At 26.6% G+C, this 27,270-nt stretch overlaps 1 protein-coding gene across 1 annotated transcript in view; it reads left to right on the top strand.

The window, feature by feature from the left end:
* Positions 1-27,270, top strand: part of LOC100201118 (uncharacterized) — a 49,401-nt gene that overhangs the window by 8,271 nt on the left and 13,860 nt on the right. The window contains exons 2-3 of the mRNA XM_065814335.1: positions 2,045-2,302; positions 20,885-21,085. Coding sequence (XP_065670407.1) covers positions 2,058-2,302; positions 20,885-21,085 — 446 coding nt within the window. The 5' untranslated portion in view covers positions 2,045-2,057. The remainder of the gene's footprint in view (positions 1-2,044; positions 2,303-20,884; positions 21,086-27,270) is intronic.

Below are 27,270 nucleotides of genomic sequence, written 5' to 3'. Positions count from 1 at the left end.
TCTGCAGTGATAAAGAAATTATAACGAAATTTTAAACACTAAGAAAATTAGTACTCTATTAGGTGCAGCTGAAATTCATAACTTCTTTTTACAGAAAAATATTATTCACAAAAGTAGCAAAGAAAAAAAAATTAATTTCATAACTGGGGATTTCAAATGAATTGTTTAATTTATAGTATAGTTAACTTACCGGTTTTCAATAAAACCCACTACAGTTGAATTGATTTTATAGCATGTTACTAAAGTGGTAGCCAGATTATTATTTCACTTATAAAAAGTCAATTTTTTGCTGAAAATTTATAACAAGTAAAAAACTGGCTAACTCTGTAACATGGTTCAATCAATCAATCTTTACGGACACACAAAAACAATGATCCAAACATTATTTTTACTTTTCTCGGATTTAATTTAAAAAATGTATCATTTAATTGATAATATGCAAAAAAATTGAAGAAATTCGGAAAATGTTATATGTAATATAAAGATTTAGTAAAACCCGGGTTTTTCTACCCCTGAAAATCCCGCGCTTTAAAAGGAAAACTAAAAAAAAATTAAAATAAACACTTTTCCGCTTTGCGACGCATAGCGGAAAAGTGGGTCATCTGGGTCATCAATTGCTGCTTGGACTTGAGAGGATTACTTCTTCTATGTCTCCATGGAAACAATTTTTATAGCTCGATATTGTTTTTAACCTTTGTCAAGATTGTTTTTAACCTTTCCAATTGCAAATGATTATTATTAAAACTTATAATTAATTAATACGTTGCGACGTAACTGATTTTTAAAATTTATAATTGATTAAATTTGAACAAAAAAAGATAGAGTAGTGTTTTATTTTCTGCAATACTTTATTTGAAATTTGATATAGAAAATATTTATCATTTTTGGTTTTAAATCTTACGTACTACATAATGTAGGTTATTAATCAGTTTGTCAATTAATCAAAGTGCTACATAACAGATAATGATAAATTGCATTACAATTACAATTAGTAGCTATTATATCTTTAATGTCTATGTCTTTTTTATATTCGCTGAAATTTTTTAAATTATATTAAGAAACTTTTTTCTGTAGTGTTATCTTAGTTAAGGGTTTTAAATTGTATACTTTATGAATATTTTTTATGGATAGGTTATTAGTGGTGTTATTTTTGGTCATTTCAAAATTCTGTAAACTTAAGTTATATAAATGAAGTTTTTTTGCTTTTAAAAAAATTAGTTCAATAGTTTTAACCATTGGTACACAAAACAGTATAGAAAACATAAACAAAATAATGTAAAAAAATTTCCTTTTAATTTTATCCATACAAATGATATTTACAAGTTTTATGTTTTCAAATACAAAAATTTAGTATAAATTTTATTATCAACCGATTGTTTTATGACCAATTAAAATTATTAAAGTTGTAATATAAATTATTGCAAATAACTAAAAATATTACATATATTTTATCATATTAAAAAGAGTACCAGTATACATGTAGTAAAAGAAATCAATTTATTATGTTTTTTAATATTTCTTTAATAGCTAAGTTGCTCTAAAATTTTTAAAATTGATTTGCTTTTAATATAAACTTTAATTGGTTTGATTGGTGATAAGACATTTGGTTCATAATAAAACTGCCTTTAGTCTTTAATTCTATATTTTTTATTTTAAAACACAAAACTTGTAAATACTTTTTTTTTTTATAAATGTTTTGTATATATGTTTGTCTAAAAAAAAAACTGTGAACAAAAATAGTTACCTAGCGGGCACAGAACGTTAGAGTGTCTTAGGGACATCCTATGAACTTGTGATGTCCATAAGACTTTGTATAGACTTTGTATATATTGATATATATATGTCAATATATACAGAATAGAAATGATAAATAAATGACATACAAATGAAACTGACATACAATTAAAAATTTTAAAACTTTGATATTTTTTTAAAATAAAATTACTTTATTTAAAGTACTTTAACATTTTCCTAAATAAATAGTTGCACATTTTTACACAATAAAAATATGCTTATTGCAATATTAAAAATTTTACTGTTGCAGGAAATTAATAAAAATGATTGGTTTTGTTCTGATACTGGCTATTTTTGGTAAAGTCCACAATTTAAATAATGCAAGTTGTGGTCAAACTTCTTTTAGGCTTAATTCAGGTTATATAACTAGCTCTACAAGTGGAGATTGTGTATATAAAATAGATGTTTCATCTCAATTCCGATGGGTTCTTTTGGAATGGACTGAATTTACATTTGATGCAACAATGCCTTACTGCAATGATGGGGATTCCCTTGAAGTTTTAACTGGGTATGATTTATATTTTCTAGTGATGATTTTAATAAACTATATAATTGTAGTTTATGATTTAAAGTACATGATATAATAGTAAGAATAGTTAAAATAAAAAAATAGTTATGTAATTATGACTGCTTTGTTAGATAAAACAGTGAGTTTAATCTAACAAAGCAGTAATAATCACATAAGTAATTTCATGCAATAATTTCTTATTTTTCAAAAACTATGACCATATAAAGTTTTAACCGCCCTCAATTTGAGGGAGCTGTAAAAATTGCAGGGTCATAAAAACTGAACACTAAAAGATTATTGCATGAAACTTGAAATTTGTTGATGAATATAAATTTAGATAAAAATAGTAAAGAAAATATTTTATAAACTTGTTGCTCCCACGTTAAGGGGTGGGTGGGCTCAAAAATTAGGGTTTTTTTGTTCCCAAGCTCCAATCACCCCAATTCTTTGCAAAACATTCTTTTTTGTTATAAGCATAAACATACAAAAGTTTGGAGTTTGCACAATGCCTGTAAATGTCAAAACTCAAATATTTAAAAATCCAGTGTACATCACTGATATATATATATATATATATATATATATATATATATATATATATATATATATATATATATATATATATATATATATATATATATATATATATATATATATATATATATATATATATATATATATATATATATATAGAACTCTTATATGTTGTCAGAAAGTTTTTTCCATATTTTGTTGACAAAAAGTAAAAATTAAAATGCAAGACCGGAATTTTTTTATTTTATTAATTGATAGACTGCCTGCCCCAACCAAACTCTCAGTCGATATAGCAACACTCCCTTGCGGGTCAGGCTAAAAGATAGTAGATGTAGCAGCACTCCATTGCGAGTCAGGCTATTTGTCAGTTGATGTAGCAGCACTCCCTTGCGAGTCAGGCTATAAGATAGTCGATGTAGCAACACCCCACGCGTGATTTACAGTACAAAAAATAAAAATAAAAACATTTTATTAAAAAAATAAAAAATAAAAACATTTTATTAAAAAAAAATAAAAACATTGTTTATATTGTTAAAAACATTCTGGTCAATTAAATTTGCATTTTTGTGGTTTTTTTAAAAAATGATTAATTTGTAATTAAATTAATAGTTGTAACTTTTTGACAACACGCAAATGTTGGACGAAAGTCAAAACTAATTAAAAGTGATGTATGTGTTGGCGTAAGAATCATTTTTTTCCTTCCGCTCCTCCCAAATGCAACAAATTAGTAAAAACACATCTAATTTTTGATTACTTCATTATCTAAATTAGATAAGTGATTTTACTAATTTATTATTGCTCTGTTCTTTTAGAACATTGAGCACTCTGTTTGCAGAATACACTAACATAATATATATATATATATATATATATATATATATATATATATATATATATATATATATAGTATATATATATATATATATATATATACATATGTATGTATATATATATATATATATATATATATATATATATATATATATATACATATATATATATATATATATATATATATATATATATATATATATATATATATATATATATATATATATATATATATATATACATATATATATATATATATATATATATATATACATACATATATATATATATATATATATATATATATATATATATATATATATATATATATATATATATATATATATATATACATATACATACATATATATATATATATATATATATATATATATATATATATATATATATATATATATATATATATATATATATATATATATATATATACACACATATATACCAGCCCTCGGAATTAAGGTTGGCATTTGGCAATGTCGACCTAAAAGTGTTTGAGGTCGGGAAAAAATTGCTGACCTTGCTTCTATGTTTTTTATGGTAGGACCTTTGTATCAAATTTTTTTTGCCAACCTGATGCTGACCTCTAAAAGATTATGGTTGGCAAGTTATTGCCAATCTCATTTTTCCTAATTCCGAGAGTTGTATATGCATAAGGCTGTATATATATGCATATTTATACAGGCTTCAGCAAAATTAGCTTTTAATCGTCAAAAATCTTCTTAAAAATGTTTTTTTCTTAGTTATTCTTTTAAAGCTCCTTGCAATATAATTTCAACATGGATGAAAAAAACTTCAATAACTTCAAAAAAGTTTCAAACATGTTTAAAACTTTTTCTTTTTTAAATAATAAAATAAGAAAATGTAGTTTAGCATGTGCAAAAAAAATTTAACTTGATTATCATGTAATATGATGTTGAAATGCATACAATTAGCTCTAAGTGAAAACAAAAAGTGCAATCTGTATAATGTGTACAAACGAGTGAAAACAAAAAGTGCAATGTGTACAAAAGCTCTAAGTTAAACAAAAGTGCAAAGTGTAACTTTGAAAAACTGTTATCTTAACTTTACAAGTATTTAACTCATTTATTAAAAGTTAAATTACATATTTCTTTTTTAAAGATTTGGCATTTTCCCTCTTGTTATTGTAATGCTTTTATAATAACAAGAACTTTTATAATAATAGGTAGAAGTACTATCAATTGTTTCTATAAAACTACACTGTATTGTATAACAGTATTTTTATATTATAGTTTTATTAAAACCATCGATTGTGCTATAGAGTTTTTATACCTACACAAATTAACTAAATAATTAGAGTTTTTATATCTACACATAGTAACTAAATAATTAAATAAATATAAAAATAATATAAAAATCAATTTAAAAAAAAACCTGTTAAAATGAAAGAGAAATAATTTTTGAAATGCCTGTTTTTCTGTGTTTTTATCGCTTTAAAAACAAATAATATTCCTAAATAAAGAAGGAACAAAGTAAAATTTCAGCAGAAATATCATGAATTATCATCAAAAAATAATAATTTAAATTTCAAGAAAAAAGCTTGCACAAGACTATAATGGTGGGTTGCCCCCATAGCCTATTAAGTTTATTGTTTGTAGCTCTTACACTTATTTGCCCTGCCGAAGTATATATATATATATATATATATATATATATATATATATATATATATATATATATATATATATATATATATATATATATATATATATATATATATATAATATATATATATATATATATATATATATATATATATATATATATATATATATATATATCAGTTAATCAAATTTATTGACAGGCTCAAGGCCCAATATGATAAATATACAATGGGTAAAATAAAGTGAATAAATTAGAATAAAACAAAGACTAACGCACTTGAATAAAAACAGAACCCAAGGAAAAATAAAAATTAAAAAAATTAAAAAAAAAAAATAAAGATAAGAAATTAAAGTGTTACAAAAATAACTCTGCTCTCTATTTAAACATCAGTAGAGACTGCAAGAACCTGTCTGAGTTAACAAAAGCTTTTATAACGAGGTTTTCACTATTCTGCAGCAGTAGCAGTGAGGAGTATTGTTGCTTGCAAATAACAACATTAAGTGAATGGGCACCATGTTTCACAAATAATTTACTAGCACTGTTCCATGGTGGCTTATTTAATATCAAGCGAAGTGCATTATTATATGCAACCCATAGACAATGGGGTGAGTCTTTTCTCCAAAGATACCACAACTGACATCCATAGATTGGGCTGCAATAGGCATTAAATAACATGATCTTTGTTTGTATTTGTGTAGAGCTGAACTTTCTACAGATGAGGTTAGCGTTAGCATACATAGAGCGCACGTGTTTTAAAATATCTTTGTCATCCTGCATATTGTTTGAGATCAAATGACCCAGGTATTTATATTGACAAGTGTATGTGAGAACCATGCCAGATAATGTGAAATGAGGGCTATTTATAAGAGGTTTATAAATTTAAAAAAACATTATTTGAGACTTAATATTGTTATAAAATATATCATGTTTCACAGCATAACTGGAGCATAAGTCAAGTAAGATCTGGAGACCATTTGTTGAGGGTGCACACAGGACAATATCATCAGCATAAAGAAGATGGTTAACAAGAAAAGGACCCAAGCAACAGCCTAAGGTAGTTTTATTGAGTAAAACACTAAGATTGTTAATATATATATATTAAATAGAAGAGGAGACAATACACCTTCTTGACTCACTCAATTACTGATATTAAATGTTTTGGATAATATTCCACCCCAAAAGATCTGAGCTGTTTGACCAACATACCAGATAATGAATAAGGGTGAAGTTACACTAGAGATAATTTTAGATAGCTTCATAAATACTGTATCAAAGTGAACTCTATCAAAAGCTTTACTAATGTTAATAAATGTCACTGCATATTTGAGCTATGTGATAGGTAAAAATTTAAAATATCTTTTAGAATAAAAACTGGCATAAAAGTGCTATGGTTTTTCTTAAATCTGAATTGGTTGGGAGTCCCAGTGAAACTTTCATTAATGCATGAGATAAAAATATGCTCCAAAATCTGGGAGAAAATTGTTGCCAAAGCAATTGGACGATAATTAGCAGAATCGGAGATGTCACCATTCTTATCTTTAACCCCAAGAAAAATAGCAGAGTGTGAAGCACCAATAGGCATGTATCAATGGCAAAGCATGGAGGAAAAGCACAGTGACAAAATATTAAAGTAATTTGGACTACCATAGAGATAATGCTCCAAATGAAGTCCAAAGTGGTCAGCTGCTTTTCCACATGACATATGATTTATGATAGATTGGACTTTATCAGGAGTGACAAGATAGGCATCATCTTTAAGAAAATTACAGTGTTTAACTATAAAGTTGTCATTTATATTGCATGACTGAGTTAAACGGCTTGACTTAGTTGAACAGGGAGGAATAGTTGTTATACCATATGTGGCATACATTATCAGGACCTTAGGCAGAGTCATTTATTGCTGCGAATACAAGTCATGGTAGACCAAAAACTGGTATAGTTCTTATTTTGTAAACTGTTTGCCAGCTGTTCTGCCTTTATAGTATTTTCTTTGTTTTTGCAGAAACGAATGGCATATTTATATAAGGCTCTTGAATTTTTAAAAGATTAAAGATTGAGCCAAATTTTGTTTCATTATAGCTACGCTACAAGCAGAACGCATCTTTAGCAGCTTTATCAGCATCTTTTACATAATCTGTCCAGCCTGTCATAGGTTGTTTTCTATTAAAATTAAGACACTGAGATGAAGATTGAATAAGACATTCATATATATATATATATATATATATATATATATATATATATATATATATATATATATATATATATATATATATATATATATATATATATATATATATATATATATATATAGAGAGAGAGAGAGAGAGAGAGAGAGAGAGAGAGAGAGAGAGAGAGAGAGAGAGAGAGAGAGAGAGAGAGAGAGAGAGAGAGAGAGAGTTTGAAATTTAATGCCAGCGCACAAAAAAGTGCTGGCAGGATGGTCTTTTTTAAGTTAGCCTGCACGATTTAAAAAATTCTTTTTTTCTGCTACTTAAATTTTAATAAAATTAGCCAAAAGAATGCTTTGAATAAATACTAGATAAAATAATTTAAAAAAAAAACTGTTAAAAAAAATCATTTTTCACAAATGTTGAGCAGATAAACAAAAAAAATTTTTGTTGCAATTTAAAACAAAACGCTTTAATTTTTTTTGGCAAGCGCTTTTTTATACGCTCGCCATAGTCTTTGCGGACGTGTGGGCCAGCACAAAAAGACTTGAGTGCGAAAGCGCTGGCTAAACAGAGAAGACTGTATATATATATATATATATATATATATATATATATATATATATATATATATATATATATATATATATATATATATATATATATATATATATATATATGCATATATATATATATATATATATATATATATATGCATATATATATATATATATATATATATATATATATATATGCATATATATATATCTTATACTGCTGATTTAGATGATCAGTCTGACATCATACTGGAATAGTCTGCTGCTGGGGGCTTCAGTACATACATCCACTGACAAATAGCCTGACTCACAGCGGAGTGCTGCTACATTGACTGAGGGTTTAGCATGGTGCAGCAATCTTTTCATTCATTCTTTGTTTTTTTCTTCTTTTTCTAAAAAAGCAAAGCTTGTTATTATATACAGAACATTAAATGATAATTGATTGATGCATTGATCAGTATTACTTATTATAACAGTAAATCTGATAGATGATATAAGTTACTCAAATGAAATGCCTAATACTTTTCTTAATTGAAAAAGTTAATTAAACACAAACTTATTTTAAAAAAAGTACCAAAACAACTGTTTGTTTTATTATAAATAACCTAGTTTTTTTTTTTTTTAATGGTCAGAAAAAATGTTTTTTTTCAACCCTGGTTTATTTTACATATTTTTACCATTTTCTAAATGACATTTTTTTGAATTAATCTCTTGTTAAATTTTTTCTCTTTAAGGTTGTTTTCAACTATTTATTATTTGTTAAATAGTTGTTAACCATTATTTAATTATGTTAACTGTGTAATGTATTTAACACTGCACGTTAACAGTGTAATGTTTTTAACAATACATTGTTGATGTAATTAAATAATGGTTATCAATTTTTAGTATTTATTGACTTAATTTTTGTTATTATTAAATTAAAGTTTTTAAAATTATATTACGTTACTTATTGTTTGTGTTTATTTTGCATTTATTTTTACCACTTTCTTAATGAGCTTTTTTGATCAAATCTTTTGTTTAATTATTCTTTTTTAATCAGGATTTTTACTATTAACTTTACACTGTTTAAAATAATTAAATAGCGGTTAACAGATTTTAGTATTTGTTGATTTAATTTTTATTATTATTATATTGAAAATTTTTAAATAAATTTTACTTTAATATCCTTTTCATTTTTAATAAATTATTAGAACTGTGATTATAATGATATAATAATTCTTTAATTGCTTCTTAAAAAACTATAATAATTAAAATTTTAATATCTATTATTATAAGTTCAGGTTTTCATTATAAGGTGTTATTAATGTCTTACTTCAATTTAAAAAATTTTAAAATAAATTAAGGTCTACAATGTTTTACTTTAAGTAAAAATACTCAGATTTGAAATAAAAAAAAAAATAAATAAATTATAAAACAGGTTAATTTCAATGAAATAAATTAGCCTAATTTTTTTTATCTATGTTGTAACATTTAGTATATAACACCAAGGACAAACACCTTTTCATTCAAAACTTTTGTGAAACTCAATTTGAAGACAGTATCAATAATTATTAATTATTTTCAAAAAATTAAATGATTTTAATAAAATTTATGCAAACTGTTTTATTTTTAAAATGTTAAGTAGAAGTGTAAATCAATTTTGTTGTTGTTGTTGTTGTTTTATTTGACAGTTACTTCTCATCTATTTATTTATTTATATATAATAGAAACCTTTTTAGATTTGTTAAAAAAAAGTAACTGATTTCATTAAGCTTGCATTTTCATTTGTTACATTAGTTTTTATCTTGTCAGAAGGGTTCACATTTATACTAATATATCTACTTGTGTATCTAGTTTTGAAAAATTTTAAACCAAAGAATTTGTAAATAATGTTAATTGTTTATAAACTTTTTCTTAACTATTTTATTGTATCTTACCATTATTTTATATAATGTTCTTGGGTATTTGGTATATTGTATTATTTCAGAAGGAATTTTGTGGGCATGTTTTGTTCTTAACTGCTATATTGTACTCTCTTATGTGTGGAAACCGCATACAATTTCTGCTAAAACTAATGACAGAATTCTCCACAGCTATACACCTATACACTAGAACAAGAAGAATTTTTGAAACCACTCAACTCAAAATGTCCAAGCAAATCAAGCAAAGGAAAAGTCTCAGATGGAGGACAAGGACTCTACTTTTATGGATTTCCACGAAACATGTCAGATATTTGCTCCATTTTAAGGTCAAGTGACTTGAGCACTGTGAATTAGAATAATCAGTTATAGACAACTCAGTTGATTAACAAGAGGATGAAAGTTCTTGCAAAAATATGTGGGCTTAATGATCTAGAGATCATTATATGACCATTATATTGTTTATTATGCTCTTGGGTATTTGCAAATTGCAGACCTTGTTATGAGATTTTATTGCATAACAAAAACATGTAATACTAATAAATGTAACTTTAGCGCAGCTTTAATATTTACATTGTTAAAATTGTGTCATTAGCATATTTTAAAGTATCCCATTGTAGTTAAATTTAATTTTAAATCACTTTAAAAATCATTTAAACTAATATTTAAAAAAATACTGATTAAATATAAATTTGGTTTTGAAAAAGATTAAATTTCCTTATAATTTTTATGCTTTTATCACAATTTATTTATTTTATTTTTTACGTATTCAATGTAATATTTTAAATAAAGATCATAAACAATTTATAGATTGATTTTATTAGTTATAAATGAGATACTTGTAGACGTAAGTTATGTTTATAAATAAATTATGTTAAAAGACCTTTATACTATATTGAATTAATAAGAAACAAAAAAATTTAAATAATTTTGTATTCAAAATTCTCTTAAACAAAAAAAAGTTCTCCTTTTTTTATAAAATTTTTTATAAAAATTTTTTAAATAAATATTGCAAACTTATTGTTAATGATAATATTAACAAATATTGCACAATGCATCACAATGCTTGGTGAATTTTTGATGACAAAATACAGTCAATGCTACACATCTTTTTAAAATGCCAAAAATACTAAACTTGAACTTAAATCCATGAAATAATATTAATTAAAAAGTTATTAAACTATTTTGAAATATGTTTAATATAAAGGCTTTCTGTTAAGAGGCGTGCGGTTGCCTATAATATTTTTAAAACACATAAAATTATCAAAACAATGCGATCAAGTTTAAGCCTCCCCAGGAGATGTCTCCGTTGTCTACGAAAAAGCTTTTAATTTAGACAAATTGGTCATGGTTGTTTTTGTAAGTTTTATTATATCGAGTGTTCAAATATCTTGCAGCAACTAAAAAGAAAACAAATCTAACAAAATGGAAAATTAAGATAAATTTAAATTAAAAAAAAAAAATAGAAAAAAATAATAATTTAAACAATTTTGTAATAATTTAAATAATTAAATAATTTGTGTACTATTTTTACTTTTGTTTTTTTAGGGTTGTTGTTATTAATTTTCGTATTTCACAAAATTTTTTTTGCAATACATATACTTGTTACATTATTCATTCGCAACCGGACTCAAAAACCAGTTACTTGTGGAACACATACAGCCGTAGGAGCCTCAGGGAAGAAGGAGGAAAGATTATATTAGAGTTAGAGTTAGCAAAAAACTATTAAAAAGTGTTGGACAGATGTCCAAAATAAAAGCGTAAAGTTCAAGCAAAGACTTATTAATAACTGTTTGCGTATATTTCACCAATAACATAGACCAAAAGGAGGGGGGGGGGAGGGTGAAGGAAATAAACTGAGCACTGAGCCAAATGTTAAAAAGCAACAGTTATCCAAAATTTCAAAGTGTTAAAAGATTAGGCATAAAAAATGTAAAGGAATAAAAAGGTAGTATGAAACAATTAAGGCTATGTGAAAAACGTGTAGACAGCATGGCATAATTGAAGCTTAAAAACTTTGTATATGTGTGTGTGCGCCTTACTTAGAAAATACACTGACAGACTTAAATGGTTTAAGAAATCTGAATTTGATTTTTTTATATACAAAAAAAAAAAAGATAAATGGTTAAAAAGCAAATATATGAGCAGCGGAATTTAAAAGAAAAACAATGAAAAATTGGATAGTGGTGGGATCAGAATCATGGCCATTCCGTCAGTGAAGTAAACATCTTATCCAAATAAGCAAAATGTGCACATAGTGATGAGCAGTGCATCCAATTCCGTTAGTAGGGATACCAGGTAATACCGTAATACCGGTATTACCTGGCTTTTTTAAGTATCGAAATACCGATATTACATTGGCTTAATACTGGTACTAAAAATATATATGTACAGGGTTTGTGCATCACTTTCTTCACATAAAACACAAAATGGAATATTTAAAACATCTAGGCATGATAAACAACGCTTGTTGTTTATCGCAGGAGGAAATGATAAGTTGCTTAATTGATTTTTTATAAAAACTTATTAATAAAATTTTTTTGGTTAAAGATAAAACTTGTTTAATTTAAAAGTAAAACTCTTTCTTACTTCTATTAACAAAGCAGGGTATTTCTATTTGTGTGCGTGATTTTCTATTTTTCTTTGTTTTTACAATTAGCCAAGACTTATAGCAATATGCATACTATTATGAATTTAAAGAACAAGTCTAACAAAAATATTTTTTTCATATTTTAGGCTACCTGAATATTTAAATATATATATTTTATCATTTTATTTTTTGAGTGTGAGTGCTTTTTCTAATCTTATGAAAAGTTCAGCATGTTTTATAGATAAGAGTTGAATAAGGATTTTTACATAAGCTTTTGTGCCACATGCAATTTTTTCTTCGCACAATTTGTTACTTTTACATTTTTCAGTTACAATAGCAGAGGTGTACACTGGATTTTTAGATGTTTGAGTTTTGACACTTACAGGCATTGTACAAACTCCAAACTTTTGTATATTCATGCTTAAGCCAAATAAGAATGATTTGCAAAGAATAGTGGTGATTAGGGCTTGGTAACAAAAAATCCCTAATTTTTAGGCTCACCCAGCCCTTAACGTGAGAGCAACAAGTAAAAATATTTTCTCTACTATTTTTATCTAAATTTATATTTATCAATAAATTTTAAATTTCATGCAATAATTTCTTAGTGTTCAGTTTTTATGACCATATAAAGTTTTAACCCCCCTCAATTTGAGGGGGTTCTAAACTTTGCAGGGTCATAAAAAATGAACACAAAAAGAGAATTGCATGAAATTTGAAATTTATCTAACAAAGAGTTAGTATAATGACCATTCGTCACAACATTAATGAAAGAAAATTTAATTTTAAGTTGCTCTAGCAAACTCTGCGGATTTAAAACCATATTGTTACATAAAATGTTATTATCTTATTTGTTACATTAAACCACAACCATGTTTATACATCTAGCGTTTTTAATGGACTTTATAAAGATTTTTTTTATTATGTTAGCAAGCATTGAAGGGTGACATTTTAGACCATTTGTCCTATGAAACTTATGAAATTTTTAAATATCTACATATTATCAAATTCCAAACCAATGCCAAATCCGGCTAAATAAATGAGATTTAAAACAAGTAGACAAGGATATGTAAACTTCCTAGGTAAATTCTCTTCTGCAGTGCTCTGTGACAACACCGATTGCTCTTCTTGGAGCACTTTAGTAACTTCTTCAAGGAATTCTTCAAGTAAAAGTTACTAAGTAACTAAGTTACTAAGTACTTTTAACTAAGTTAACTAAGTTACTAAGTACTTTCAAGTAAAAGTTACTTCAAGTAAAAGTTACTAAACTAATAGCATTCTTCTTTTAAAATAACTGTTTGTATAACACTTTTTATTCTTCTTTTAAAATAACTGTTTGTACAACACTTTTTATCCCACTGCTTGTTCCTCGCTTTTTAAACACTGTTTACACAGCACTATATCCTTATAAACAAAAGAACGATTAAACAACTTTTAAATGGTTATTTAAAATTATTTGCAGAAAAAATTTGAAATTTGACACTATTACTTACTCAATACTTGAGTTAGTTTAGTACAAACTTTACATGGGTCACAGTAATTCTTTTGTGTTGTTTTATAATGTTTAAGGTTAAACATTATGAAACAATTATGAAACATTATGTTTTAAGTATCTTTTCATGATGAAAACATATAGGTCAATAGTCATATTAAACTATATCACATCTCTAAGTAAGCCATTTTATTTAAAATCAGTGAGTTTTGAATAAATCTTTCACCAACCGTGTAAGTAAACAAAGTTTTATGAAAAATTAAGGTTTAGTGAAGCTCCAATATACATTTTTTGCTTTGGAGCATGCAGAGACAGATACAGTAAAAGAATGAGACTTTGATAAATGACGAGTCAAGCGAGAATGAGTTTTGGTTGGCGCAACTATAGATTAAAGCTCCTTTGAGCACCAGTTATGATAGTATTTGTAGAAAAGAGAAAGAGATGCAACTTTATGATGATGGGAAAGAGGCTCCAGCTTAGCAGATAGAGCAAGCCCAACTATGTTTACAATGCGTTTTTGGACCTTGTCTAGTAGAGAAAGAGCATCATTAGAGGAACCAGCCCAGATATGACAACAATGTTCCATACAGGGAAGAATAAGAGATTTGTAGAGGTAGAGAATGGAATCAGGACAGAGAAAATGGCAAGCATGATAAAGAGAAGCAACCTTAGCAGATGCTAATTTAGCAATCAATTGTATATTTGGTTTCTATGAAAGGTCAGTAGTAAATGATAATCCAAGAAGCTTTAAAAAAGAGAACTCAGTGAGAAGGTTGCCATTCATCAATATAGGAATGTCGACAGTACTGCAATAGTTGTTTGCAGTAAATAACTGAGTTTTGTCGGAGTTAAAATTTACAAACCATTGTGAGCTTCAATCAGTTACAGAAGTGAGATCAGATTCAAGATAGACTGCCTGTTCCAAGCAATCGAAAGGAGAAGACTTTTTGTCAAGACAGGAGTATAAAGTTGAGTCATCAGCAAAAAGTGCTACTTTAGATGTAAGGTTGTAAGGATGTAAGGAAGATCATTAATGTAGATAAGAAGCAAAATAGGACCAAGGATAGAAGCTTGAGGTACCCCAGAAGTTACTGGAAATAAAGAAGAGTGCTGGCCTTCGAAAATGACTTAAATAAAGTGGATAGAAAAAAAAGATTTGATAATCTCAAAAACCTTCCCAGATACACCATATGAAACAAGCTTATGGAGAAGACCAACATGCCAAACTTTGTCGAAAGCCCTAGATATGTCAAGAGCAATAGCCTTTGCCTTTCTGCTTCCATCTAATGCACAATAAAATCTTTCAGTTGCAGCAGTTAGCAAGTCAGATGTAGAGCAAGAGGATCGAAAACTGCCTGACAGCAAGTTATTTGACTTAAGTTGGGATGTGAGAAATTTGTTTATTAGTTTATCTAATAAACAAACTTCTCACATCCCAACTTCAAATAACTCACAATAAAATTAAGATTATCATTATAAAAAAAATAATACTTGCATACTTCTTTTTTTAGCCACTCATAATAATATTTAACTTTGAATTTCATTTTTTATTTTCTATATATACCGTATCTTCATATATATGGACATAGGTTTAGGACTTTTTAACTTTTTTTAAAACACTTAATTTTAAAAGTAATAATAATTATTTATTCTGACTAATTTTCAAAAAAGGTCACACACAACACAAAATTTTTAAAACAGTATCTAAGCAGTATTTGCAGACAATAACATTATGACTTTCTGAAGCCTAGAATTTTCTTGAACCTTATGGAGCTTTCTAGAATATTCTAGACTGCTCTATGTTTTTAGAAATCTCTGAAACTTTCTAAAATTTCTTCTTTTAAATATTTATGGAAATTATCAAGATTTAGACTATATAAGGTACCTGATTGAGCAATCCTAATAATTATATATGAATCCATATTATTATTTGCTAGATGGCAGTCGAATAATATAGAAGTACAATAGCACTTATATTAATTATTATATTAAGTTTTTGACATCACAAAAAAAGATAGTGTATGGCTCTGCAGTGAGGACAAAAATTGTATAATCTTCAGATTGAAAGCAAAGGAAATGTCCAGTATACAACTGGGAAGGCTGCTAGTTCAAAAAATATACATCCATCCAAAAGAAGAAAAATATCTCCGTAGCCTACTTCAACAACAGTAATAGCAACAGTCAAACTTCTGAATCATAGTCGGAGGCTGAATATCGAGGTTCTGAAGATTTAGAAGAACAGTCCAAAAGTACCAGTAAGAACTGCAGCAAAACCAAAACTACAACCAAGTTAGTAGCATCTTCAAAGTTTTCAAGTAGCAACCATCTGTTGACAGTTATTTTAATGATGGGATCAACATTTAGACACCCTCACAGTCTGGTATATTCAGATCATCTACTAAATAACCTGTTTAGCTTAAAAAAGAAATGAAAAAAGCAGATAGGAAAGCAGATAAAGGTATAACAGCTATTTTTAATAAAAACAATTTATAGAAGAGTATAAAGATGATTATAGCTGACACTACAAATGTAAACACTGGAAAAAGGAATAGGTGTCAAACGTAGTGAAAAAGTTTTAGAATCTGGAGCCATCGAGACTGGAAATTCTCAGAAGAAACTAGTGTGCAAAACAAGCAATCAAGTGCCTACAAGATCTTTTTGACATCTTTAAAAAAGGTTTTTTGTCTAACAAAGCATAAAAATTGAATAATATGCTTTAATTAAGCTGAATATTACACAAAAATTTGTTGGTATATACAGTAGTCTTTCTTACTTGTAGAATTGTTATTTAAGTTTGCAATTTTTTATTTATTTATAATTTAGAGTGTTAACAATACACTGTTAAATGCTTAAAAATTATATAATAACTCTCTAATTAAAGAAATTAGAATTAAAAAGTAACAATCATAAATAATCATAAACATTTTATTCTTTGTTTAGTAAATGAAGTTTTTTCTATTCAAAGAAGCATTTACTCTTTTTAATAAACATTTCTTTGTAGTAAACAAAAGACAAAAAGTAATTAAACCTTAGCGTTTATAATTATGTTTAGAATATGTAACTTTAAAACTTTGACCTTTTCTAAAGATTTTTTTGAATTTTCATAGTGATTTTTTTTTAAGTTTTTTAAATTTATTTATTTTCTCCTTCGATAAAATTTCTTTAAAAATTTTTAGTACAGTATTTTTTTAATTTGCTTTTTAGTTTAGTTCAGCTTAGCTTTTTCAGCGCATTTTTAAAACACTTAAATTGTGGGAACATGCCACCAGCCATGGTCAAGTTGTCTTGAGAAAATATTTTATGTGTGAACAGACAAGATTTTTAATAACACGCGCTTCATGTAACAGCCTGTTTAAATAAAGGAAATATATATATATATATATATATATATATATATATATATATATATATATATATATAAATTGAAAGAAAATCACTTGACAAAAATTTTTCTCATTTTACACTGTGTTTCATCACATGAAAAAAAATTTTTCATCATGAGAAAAATTTTTGTTAAGCGATTTTCTACTAATTTCTATTTTTGTTAAGCGATTTTCTACTTATAATTGCTCTGTTCTTTTAAGAACATTGAGCACTCTATTTTGTAGAATACATTTTAAAATTGTTTAAATATATATACATATATATATATATATATATATATATATATATATATATATATATATATATATATATATATATATATATATATATATATATATATATATATATATATATATATATATATATATATATATATATATATATATATATATATATATATATATATACAGTATGCAAAAAAAATAATCATACACTTAAAAAAATCATAATTTTTAAGATTGCGTCAGAAAAATGAGTTTTCCGTTAAATTATTTGGATTTTTTTTTTTGATATTTTATTAGGTAATGTTTTAAGAATTTATTTCTGCATTGGTGAACTAATTGTCTTTCCAACCTATTGAATTTTACACAATTGATCTAATGATGCATAAATTTGACTGCAAAAAAAATAATCATACACTAATAAAATAGGTCGTTATTTTAAAGTAAATCAGGCGAACTGAACAATCAAACTAGTAAGTAAAGTTGAAAGTAGTAATTTTTTAAATACACTTTCGTCCTAGAAATAAAATAAAATATATTTAAATAGTATTTCAGCAAAATGGCGTCAAAAAAAAAACATTTGTCTTTCCATCAACGGAGCTTGGAACTGGTTGTTGATTTGAAAAATCAAGGAAAATCCTACCGCCAGATACAAAAAGAAACAGGAATTCTTTATACAACAGTGTCCTCAATTGTTAAGAAACATGATCTGATTGGAACTGTTGCTAGTGTGGCTGGTAGAGGACGAAAACGCAAGACCACTAGTGCAATTGATTGCAATATCATCATTAATGTGAAAAAAAATAGATTTGTTTTGGCAGTTAAATAAGCTTTAAAAGTTCAAGAAGATCACAACATCACAGTGACTCCTCAAACAATCCGAAATCGTATTAGAGAACATGGATACAGAGGTAGAGTAGTTAAAAAAATCTTTTTTAACTGCAAAACAAATTAAACATCGATTTGAATTTGCAAAGAAGTACGAAAAAATGCCGATATCATATTGGAAAAATATTTTGTGGTCAGATGAGTCATAATACAACCTTGTTTCATCGGATGGTGTCCAGAAGGTGTGGCGAAAAAAAGGAGAAGCTTATAAATTGAGTTGTTTGCGAGTTAGTGTAAAGCATGGAGGAGAAAATGTGATGGTTTGGGGTAGTATGAGTTGGAAAGGAGTGGGGAAATTGACATTTATTGATGATAAAATGGATGCTACAATGTATTGTAAAAATTCTCAAAGCCAACTTGCGACCATCTGCTAAAAAATTGAGAATGGGAAACGATTTCATACTCCAGCAGGATAGCAATCCAAAGCATACCGCTAAGAAAACAAAGGTATACTTTGACACAAATAGCATCAATGTTTTGGAATGGCCATCTCAAAGTCCGGACTTAAATCCAATAGAAAACTTGTGATATATTTTGGACAGAAAAATTGGCGATCGAGCATTTAGATGCAAAGAGGACTTGAAAGTAGCTATATTGAGCGCATGGGGTAATATAACAACAGAAGTGACCCAAAATTTGGTCAACTCAATGCCAAATCGTCTTGCTGAGGTCATCAAGGCCAAAGGAGGCCCCACTCGATACTAATCTCCACGAAGTTTGATGAATTTGACATTATTTTTGAACTGTACGATTATTTTTTTTGCATTCAATTTTATGCATCATTAAATCCATTGTGTAAAATTCAATAGGTTTGAAAGACAATTCATTCACCAATGCAGAAATAAATTCTTAAAACATTACTTATCAAGATATCTAAAAAAAACCCCAAATATTTGAACGGAAAACTCATTTTTTTGATGCAATTTTCAAAATTATGATTTTTTTTTAAGTGAACAATTATTTCTTTTGCATACTGTATATTAAGGTCGTTCTAAAAACAACTTTTTCTGAAAATGACTGCTGGCACCCCCTGAATATGTTGTAGATAATTAAAAAAAATGCTAGATTTAAGAAATTTTTGAATAAAAAATATTTTAAGGGGTTGCTACCGACCCTCGAACATTATATAGGCCCCTAATATTATTAAAAAAAAAGTTTTTCAAAATTATGTCATGTTGGGTCTCAAATGAAGGGAAATTATATAAAAATTTTAAAAATATTATTCATTTTATAATTAAATTTTTATCATTTTTTTAGCATTTTTTTAATTATATACAACATATTCAGGGGGTGCCAGCAGTCATTTTCAGAAAAAGTTGTTTTTAGAACCACCTTACTGTATGTATATATATATATATATATATATATATATATATATATATATATATATATATATATATATATATATATATATATATATGTATAATTTAAGTGACATCTTTAATAGTAAGTGTAATGATAATATAAGCATTAAAACATCATATACAGTATCATACTATTTCTTTTTTTATGTGATATTTTGGCTCATATAGCAAGAGCCATTATCAAGCTAATAAAATCTTTGAAAAAACTGTTTAAAAAATTATTATAAACATAACAAAATGATGTCATTGCAATGTCAGATATTTGTTGTTTTTTAATTTAACAAAAAGTGGTTTCCGATGGCGAGTCATCACCAAATTGCCATTGTCATGATTTAAGACTTTTTCTTTAGATTTTGAATGCACGTGTGTATTCAAGCTGGTACACTTCTGGATGACTATTTGGAAGCAGTTTAGACTTATTACAGTAAAGTACATTTTCAAGGGATTACCAAAATGGAAGACTGTTTTAAAACCAACTTTAGAAAATTCTCTTTTAAGAACTAGGTTTAATTTTGAAACCCATGGTAAAATTACTAGATTTTTGGTATCCATTTTTTGAGAATAAGATGGATTTGTAAAATATTTATAATTTTTAGCAATATCTGAATATTGTTTATAGAAATGTCCAGTTTCAGTAAAAAATTTAATAAGAAAGTTGATTTCATCTTGAATGTTATGTTCTGAACAAATTTTGTATGCTCTAGCTAAAAAACTTTAAAAAATACCAACTGCAATACTCGGTGAAATAGATGATATCGGTTGTAGACGTTTATCTACACCATAGAAATGAATATTTTAATACTAAATAATAATTTTAACTAGATAATATACTTGTAGTAAGTTAAAAAAAATACAAGTAAATTAAACTTTGTTAAATTAAGTACCACTTATGTTAATAATTTTATTTATATATACAATTAAGATATAATTACTTATTATTCTGCTGTTATTTTAGCATGCTGCTCCAATGTTTATTGCATTGATGTTATTTTTAATTATTTTTTATTTTAGGTGTTTTCAAAAAACCTCTGTATCTCTATTCTGTACTCGCAATATGAAGCAACTTCCACATGCCATATTTGCATTTGATGGATGTATTGAGATTCGTCTTAAACCTAGAAACCAAAGATTTTTAAGTAAATTTAAAGCAAATTATCAATCATTTCCGCAAGACCAAGTAATACCTCCAAAGTTTTATTCAACCTGTAATAGGTTTGTTGTTATTGCTTTTTACTTTTTACCTTGTTTGTTTTTTTTACTTAATTTAATTATAATATTTGTTTATTTTTACTTATTAAACAAATGTATTTGTTTTTTTATTGATATAAAAAAGCTGTTAAGACATCTTTGAGGTATCTTTTAGAAGTCCAAAGCATGTCTTTTAATTACAAGCATATTTTGGTTTTAGTCCTATACAATCATATATAATTTTACATTATTATATATCTTACATAATCATATATAGTATTATATAGTCATATAATCTTATATAATGTTGCATAATCAAAAAAATTTAAATTTGTAAAATCAAAAGTTTAAAAGTTGCATCAATTACAAACAAAAACATACACAGCAAAAATTACAGCAGACTATAGTTTTTGTTTTGTATTTTGTTTTGTTTGTTTATTCAGAAATAAATTATATTTATAATAAATTAAGTTTATAATAATCCAAAAATAATAAAGTGTTTATAATATATTGATGAAGAAAAGCAGCACGAGGCTCTATGCTGACAAATATTGAACACAGGATGTGTTGATACTTATGTTATTAGTGTTCAAATTGGGTTTTGAATGCTTCTGTTGAATAGTCATTAGCAACATTCTTTGAATACTCAGTTTGTGAAAAATTTATCTATTTCCTAACTGTTCTTCACTAATGGCTTAGTTAGTCTTAAGTTGTTGAAATAAAGGTTATACTCCGAGTGCGTTTGCCTGAAGACTTAAGGCACAACAATATCGATTTTCTCAACATTATGTACAATCTTGCATTGCTAAATTAAGTCATTTTTTAATTCATTTGTCTTTAAGTTTGGTTACAATTAGAATTGTATTCCTTTCTTTGTATAATTTGTGCTTGGTTACTGTGATTACCTTTGTCACAAGTTGTTGTATGCTTTCAATTGCTTTGATGTTGCCCCTTTAGCTGTGAAACCATGCTTGCATGGTGAATTTGAAGTGTGGTTTAATGTACGTTATGTAAAGAACTTTTCAAAGTGTGAGACCTCTGCTTCAGAAAGATTTCTTGAGCCAACTAAGTTTTTGGTTAGCTCTTGTAGCCACTGCTTCAATTTAATGCTTGACTTTTCAGAATTTTGTATTCTTCTAGTAGATTAGAAGCACAACCCTGCTAATGTAGGTAACTGTGCTGAGCTCTTGAAAATAGGCTGTTGTTATTCATGTGCTTCATGATTTGCTTGAGTGCTTGTAGCTTCAATCAACTCACACTTCATGTTTAATCAATCACCAAAATGCATCATTTAATCTAATTTAATCTAATTTAGTCTAGAGGTTCAACGACAAATACATACTGAAAATAGTCTTTTTGGATCGCAGTTGAAGCATGCTGCAATCTCACTCTCATAGCTGATGGTTGCTGCTCTCACCACTTTGCTGACTCTTTTACATGCTGCTATTTGTTCATTAAGAATCAGCTTGTGTGTCTATCTACTGGCTCCTGAGTATTTGTTCCATAATACTCTCTTTTCTCTCACAGTTACTTCAACTTATGGGGTGTTCTACAGTTCTTTTTTACTTTTTGAAAGGTAACATAGTGGTGGGAGTGTGAATTTTGATTGCTTCTTTAATTTTTCTGCTAGTACTTTATATTTATTATTAGCTTAGAAAGAATCAAAGTTGCTTATCCAATTGAAGGATTGTATTTGCTGTAATTGATTTGTACTTCTCTTTGTTATTTTCTGTGGTTCAGGTTGTTTTTTTACAAATGAACCAATAATGAAGCAATGTGCTTTGTCTATTTATCTGTTAAGTGTATCTGCTAAAAGTTATTGTTGAACATTATGTTATATTTGTGTCATGTGTTTGTCATATTATGTATGTTTTAATCAATTCAGTATTTTTACAAACAAGGCTTAGAAATTTTGTGTTCCTATGTAAGTTTATTATCACTGTAAAAATCTTGGTGCTTCATAAGTAAAAAAATAGTTTGATCCTCACCAATTGGTTGTATTACCACACTTAACTTGTTTCTCCCCATAGCAGCCTTGTCTATCAGGGTTTAAGTTACAAAGCTATAGGTTTGGAAGAGAATTGTAACAGAAATTAAAAGCTTACTTAACTGTAGTTGCCATTAGTCATAGAAAATGAATTGGGTAAAAAAATAATGATAATATTAGGCTAGACTTTAGTACTAGAGTAAGAGCTAACATTAGGCAATATAAAATTAATAAGAAGTTAGGCATTAACTTGACAAGTCTAGTAAAAGTCATGTAACACTATAAGCTCAAACTTATGGGTGAATACTCACACTCAACATCTTGAATTAGATATGAACTAGTGCAGTATCGAAAAAAAATAATTTTTTATCAATCAAGTTGCTTCCTCATGTAACATTCTGTCACAATCAGTTTTCTCTTCAAAAACCTTTACACAGATTTAAGGAAAAGATTTCCATGGAAATCCTGGTAATGTATCAAAATTATTCAGCTCAGATCAACCAATTACACAGGCTAACAAAAAAAAAAATTTTTTCTGGTGCCGAGCAAACAATTTTGATTTCAAATATGCAACTCTTTTTTTACCATCACGTCAAGTTGTAAAGATATTTAGGTTCAAATCTTAAGTATTTAGGGTAAAGTCCCTAATATTGTTGAAAAAAAAGTTATTCGAAAGTATGTCAACCTGGGTCTCAAAAGAAGCGTATTTTCATAGAGATTTTAGAAAACATAAATATTTTTCCTTAAAATTTATTGACAAAAAAATTATGTAAAAAAAATGCTAAAGACTCTTAAAAAAATTTCAACAGAATGTTATTCAGCAATAATACAAAAAATACTTATTTTTCTTACAAATGAATAACATTTTTAAAATCTCTATGAAAATGTGCTTCTTTTGAGACCCATGTTGACATACTTTTGAATAATTTTTTTTCAACAATATTAGGGACTTTACCCTAAATACTTAAGATTTGAACCTAAATATCTTTACAACTTGACGTGATGGTAAAAAAAGAGTTGCATATTTGAAATCAAAATGAGAAATGCTATACAAAAAACAAATTGTTTGCTCGGCACCAGAAAAAAAAATTTTTTTTGTTGACCTGTGTTATCATTTAAAAAATTTTTCACAATTCTATAATTTATGTTTTGTATAAGGGTTTTTTTTGACTATATTAAATTCAATTTAAATTCAAAATTCTTATAATTTATGTTATTTTATAAATTTGTTGCTATAATGTTTTTATTAATTTTAATTGCTATAATGTATTATAAATAAAGTCTGTTACATCTACTATTGCATATAGAGCACTACGGTTGACGAGGCAACTCATTTATTTTTTACAATTTTTGTTACAACTCTATCAACCCTTTAACTCCAAAATGTAAACCTTGACAAACAACGCTGCTGCACAAAGAAACAAGTTGAGTACAGTACCGCAAAATCTCCTACATCCAATTTTAGATGAATAACTTTGACTGTAAATTGTCTGTAAAATGAGCATGTTTGATTGAGAGCTGTGAAGTGAGATTTATTGAGAGTGAAGAGAATTCCTTAAAAATGTGGAGCAAAAAGATTCAAATTAAATTTATATACTGTAAAATTGCCTAAGTTTGGTCACTTAAACTTTGAACATTCATATCTCAGGCATAAATAGATATTTTTATTTTTTTTTTCTGAATTATGCAGCCAATTTATGTCTAATCTATATTGTAAAAATAAAATAATAAAAATAAAAACTAGCATTAGATTTTTTATTTCAAATGAAAACAGCTACTTTGACCGAGCTTTCAATACCATCTCATAAGTTCAGTCGCTAAATATATCCTTATAATGCAACACAAACTTAATTAAATTAATTTAATTAATAAAACAACATTTAAAAATAAATTTTTAAATGTTGTTTTATTGTAAAATGATAATTCAATATCAGGAATTACCAATAATCAAGGAGGGCGTCGTCCTGGTCTCAAAGAAAAAAGTCTTTTGGGGCGCCAAAGAAAATAAAAAGTAGCCAATAAAAAATGGCTTTTTTAAGTATAAATAGTATTTTTTGTGTTTTTTTTATCATAATTGGTCAAATAATTTATTACTTCAGCCTTTATCACTTTTGCTATTCCACTGGTTAATAAAATTAAAAATATATTTTTCAATTAGGTTAAAAAGGTTAAAAAAGTCTTTTTAGCAATTAACAAAAAAATACTTCTTTACTTTATATGTTTACTATTATTATTATTGCTTTAAATGTTTTTTATTAGTTTTGTATTTTTATATGCAATTCTTGCACATACTGTTGACCAAAGTAGAATAGCAAGATTTATACAACCAATCCTCACAAGATTCACAACACATCCATAATTATTGTGGAGTTGTAATTTTATATCCAAAAAAAATGTCACAAGATTGACATTTTTTTTGAACTCAAAGAACCATTAGATTAACAGTCTTGATATATGAAAGTCACTTTGGATTCTGATATAGTAAGAACTTTGATTACCTCCACTAGTTGTCGCTTCTGTTGTTTAATAGAAGGTTTGTTAAACAAATCTGCTTCTTTGTCGATGTTTTTAAGTCTTAATTGAATTACCCTTTTGTATTGTTTTTTCACGCAAAACCTTTCTAGCTTGTATATCGTTCTTTTTATTTTGTGCTATTATTTGCTTGTTTGTAAGTTCTATCAAAGCTTCTTCAGAAGTCATAATGTAACTTTTCATGAGATGCATGTTATTATTAGGAACATTTAGCTTTGATTCTAAAACAGCAGCTTATTACATATCACGGTTTGATGGCATTTTGTTTGAAGTTCTAAGTGATAGCTTATCACATTGACGTCTAATAAATGAGTAATACAGGCAAGTGAAACTTCGCTGCCATCAAAAACACGTTTGATTTGAATAAACCAAGTAGTTATTAATAACACATAGTTTTTCAAGTCTAGTCAAACTAAAACCAATATCACTCATAAATATTGAAATTTTTACTAAATTATCTTCGCTGTTGTTGCTCAACTTTTATCATTTTTTTAATTAGTTTATCTCATTACTTCTGTCGATGAAAGTTGATCTTTTGAAGACAAATGTTATAGTTGCTTTCCTCTTACTCATACCTTCGTCCACAGGCTTCAAGCCACAAGCCATCTGTGCTTTCTCACGTAAATCCATACAATTACGATGTCATCATGACATAGATATATTAACTTGCAAAAGAACTATTTTAGTGCATTGCAATATGTATTATTGTTTTGTAATTAGTTCATATCAGCTTATAAATTTACCAGAAAATTGACCAGTAAATTTTATTTTAAAACAGGTTAATTTTGAAATTGCAAAAAAAATTTTAATTGAAATAAAGTATCATAGTGAGTATCCATTACAAAAAGTCTAAATATACTGGTAAATTTACAGGTAAACTCTCCTTGTTTGTTTATTCATGAATGACCAAAGTTAGGATATTTCGAAATTTCACTAATTTAAGAAAAAAGAAAGTATTCAAAAATTATTAATCTTTTTCTGTAAATATTTAAATATTTTCAGATTCTTAATAATACTAAGCTTAAATTTGATCATTTATTTTAATACTTTGCTTATTTTAGACTTTGATAGTATGCCTTTTTTAAATTGTTGTTTTGCTAACAAATTGTTTCAGCAGGTTGAAAACAAACATGAAGTAAGAACAAATATTATTTGAGAAAAAGTTTGTAAAATTTGAGTTTTACACGCTTTTTTTACATTTTTCCTTAAATGACCAAAGTTACATGGTGATCGAACTTAGGCAGTTTTATGGTATATATATCTAGATATATATCTAGATATATATATATATATATATATATATATATATATATATATATATATATATATATATATATAAATATAAATAAAAAATATAAAGAAAAAACTTTTATTATGGAACTATAAGTTTCATGCCTAATGGCAATCATCAGCCATATATTACAAAATTAAAAATTAAATGTTAAAATTACAATTAGAATTACGGTGGGGTGAGTTCTAATGACTCCATGGAAACAGAATTTTAAAAGTTTTGAAAGTATAACGTGATGTAAACCAACCAGGATCAATCTTCGGTATCAAAAGAGGAAATAAGCAACTTATTTTTGTGCCTGCACTAATATACTGAAATTATATACATATTATATAATAATATACTGAATTATATACATATTAGTTCTAATCATCCACCGAGTGTAAAAAAAAGTTTTCC

The sequence above is a fragment of the Hydra vulgaris genome, chromosome 12, assembly GCF_038396675.1.
Source record: "Hydra vulgaris chromosome 12, alternate assembly HydraT2T_AEP".
Classification (NCBI taxonomy): domain Eukaryota; kingdom Metazoa; phylum Cnidaria; class Hydrozoa; order Anthoathecata; family Hydridae; genus Hydra; species Hydra vulgaris.
The sequence above is the reverse complement of the archived record's forward strand: the minus strand, read 5'-3'. Positions and strand labels throughout refer to the sequence as shown.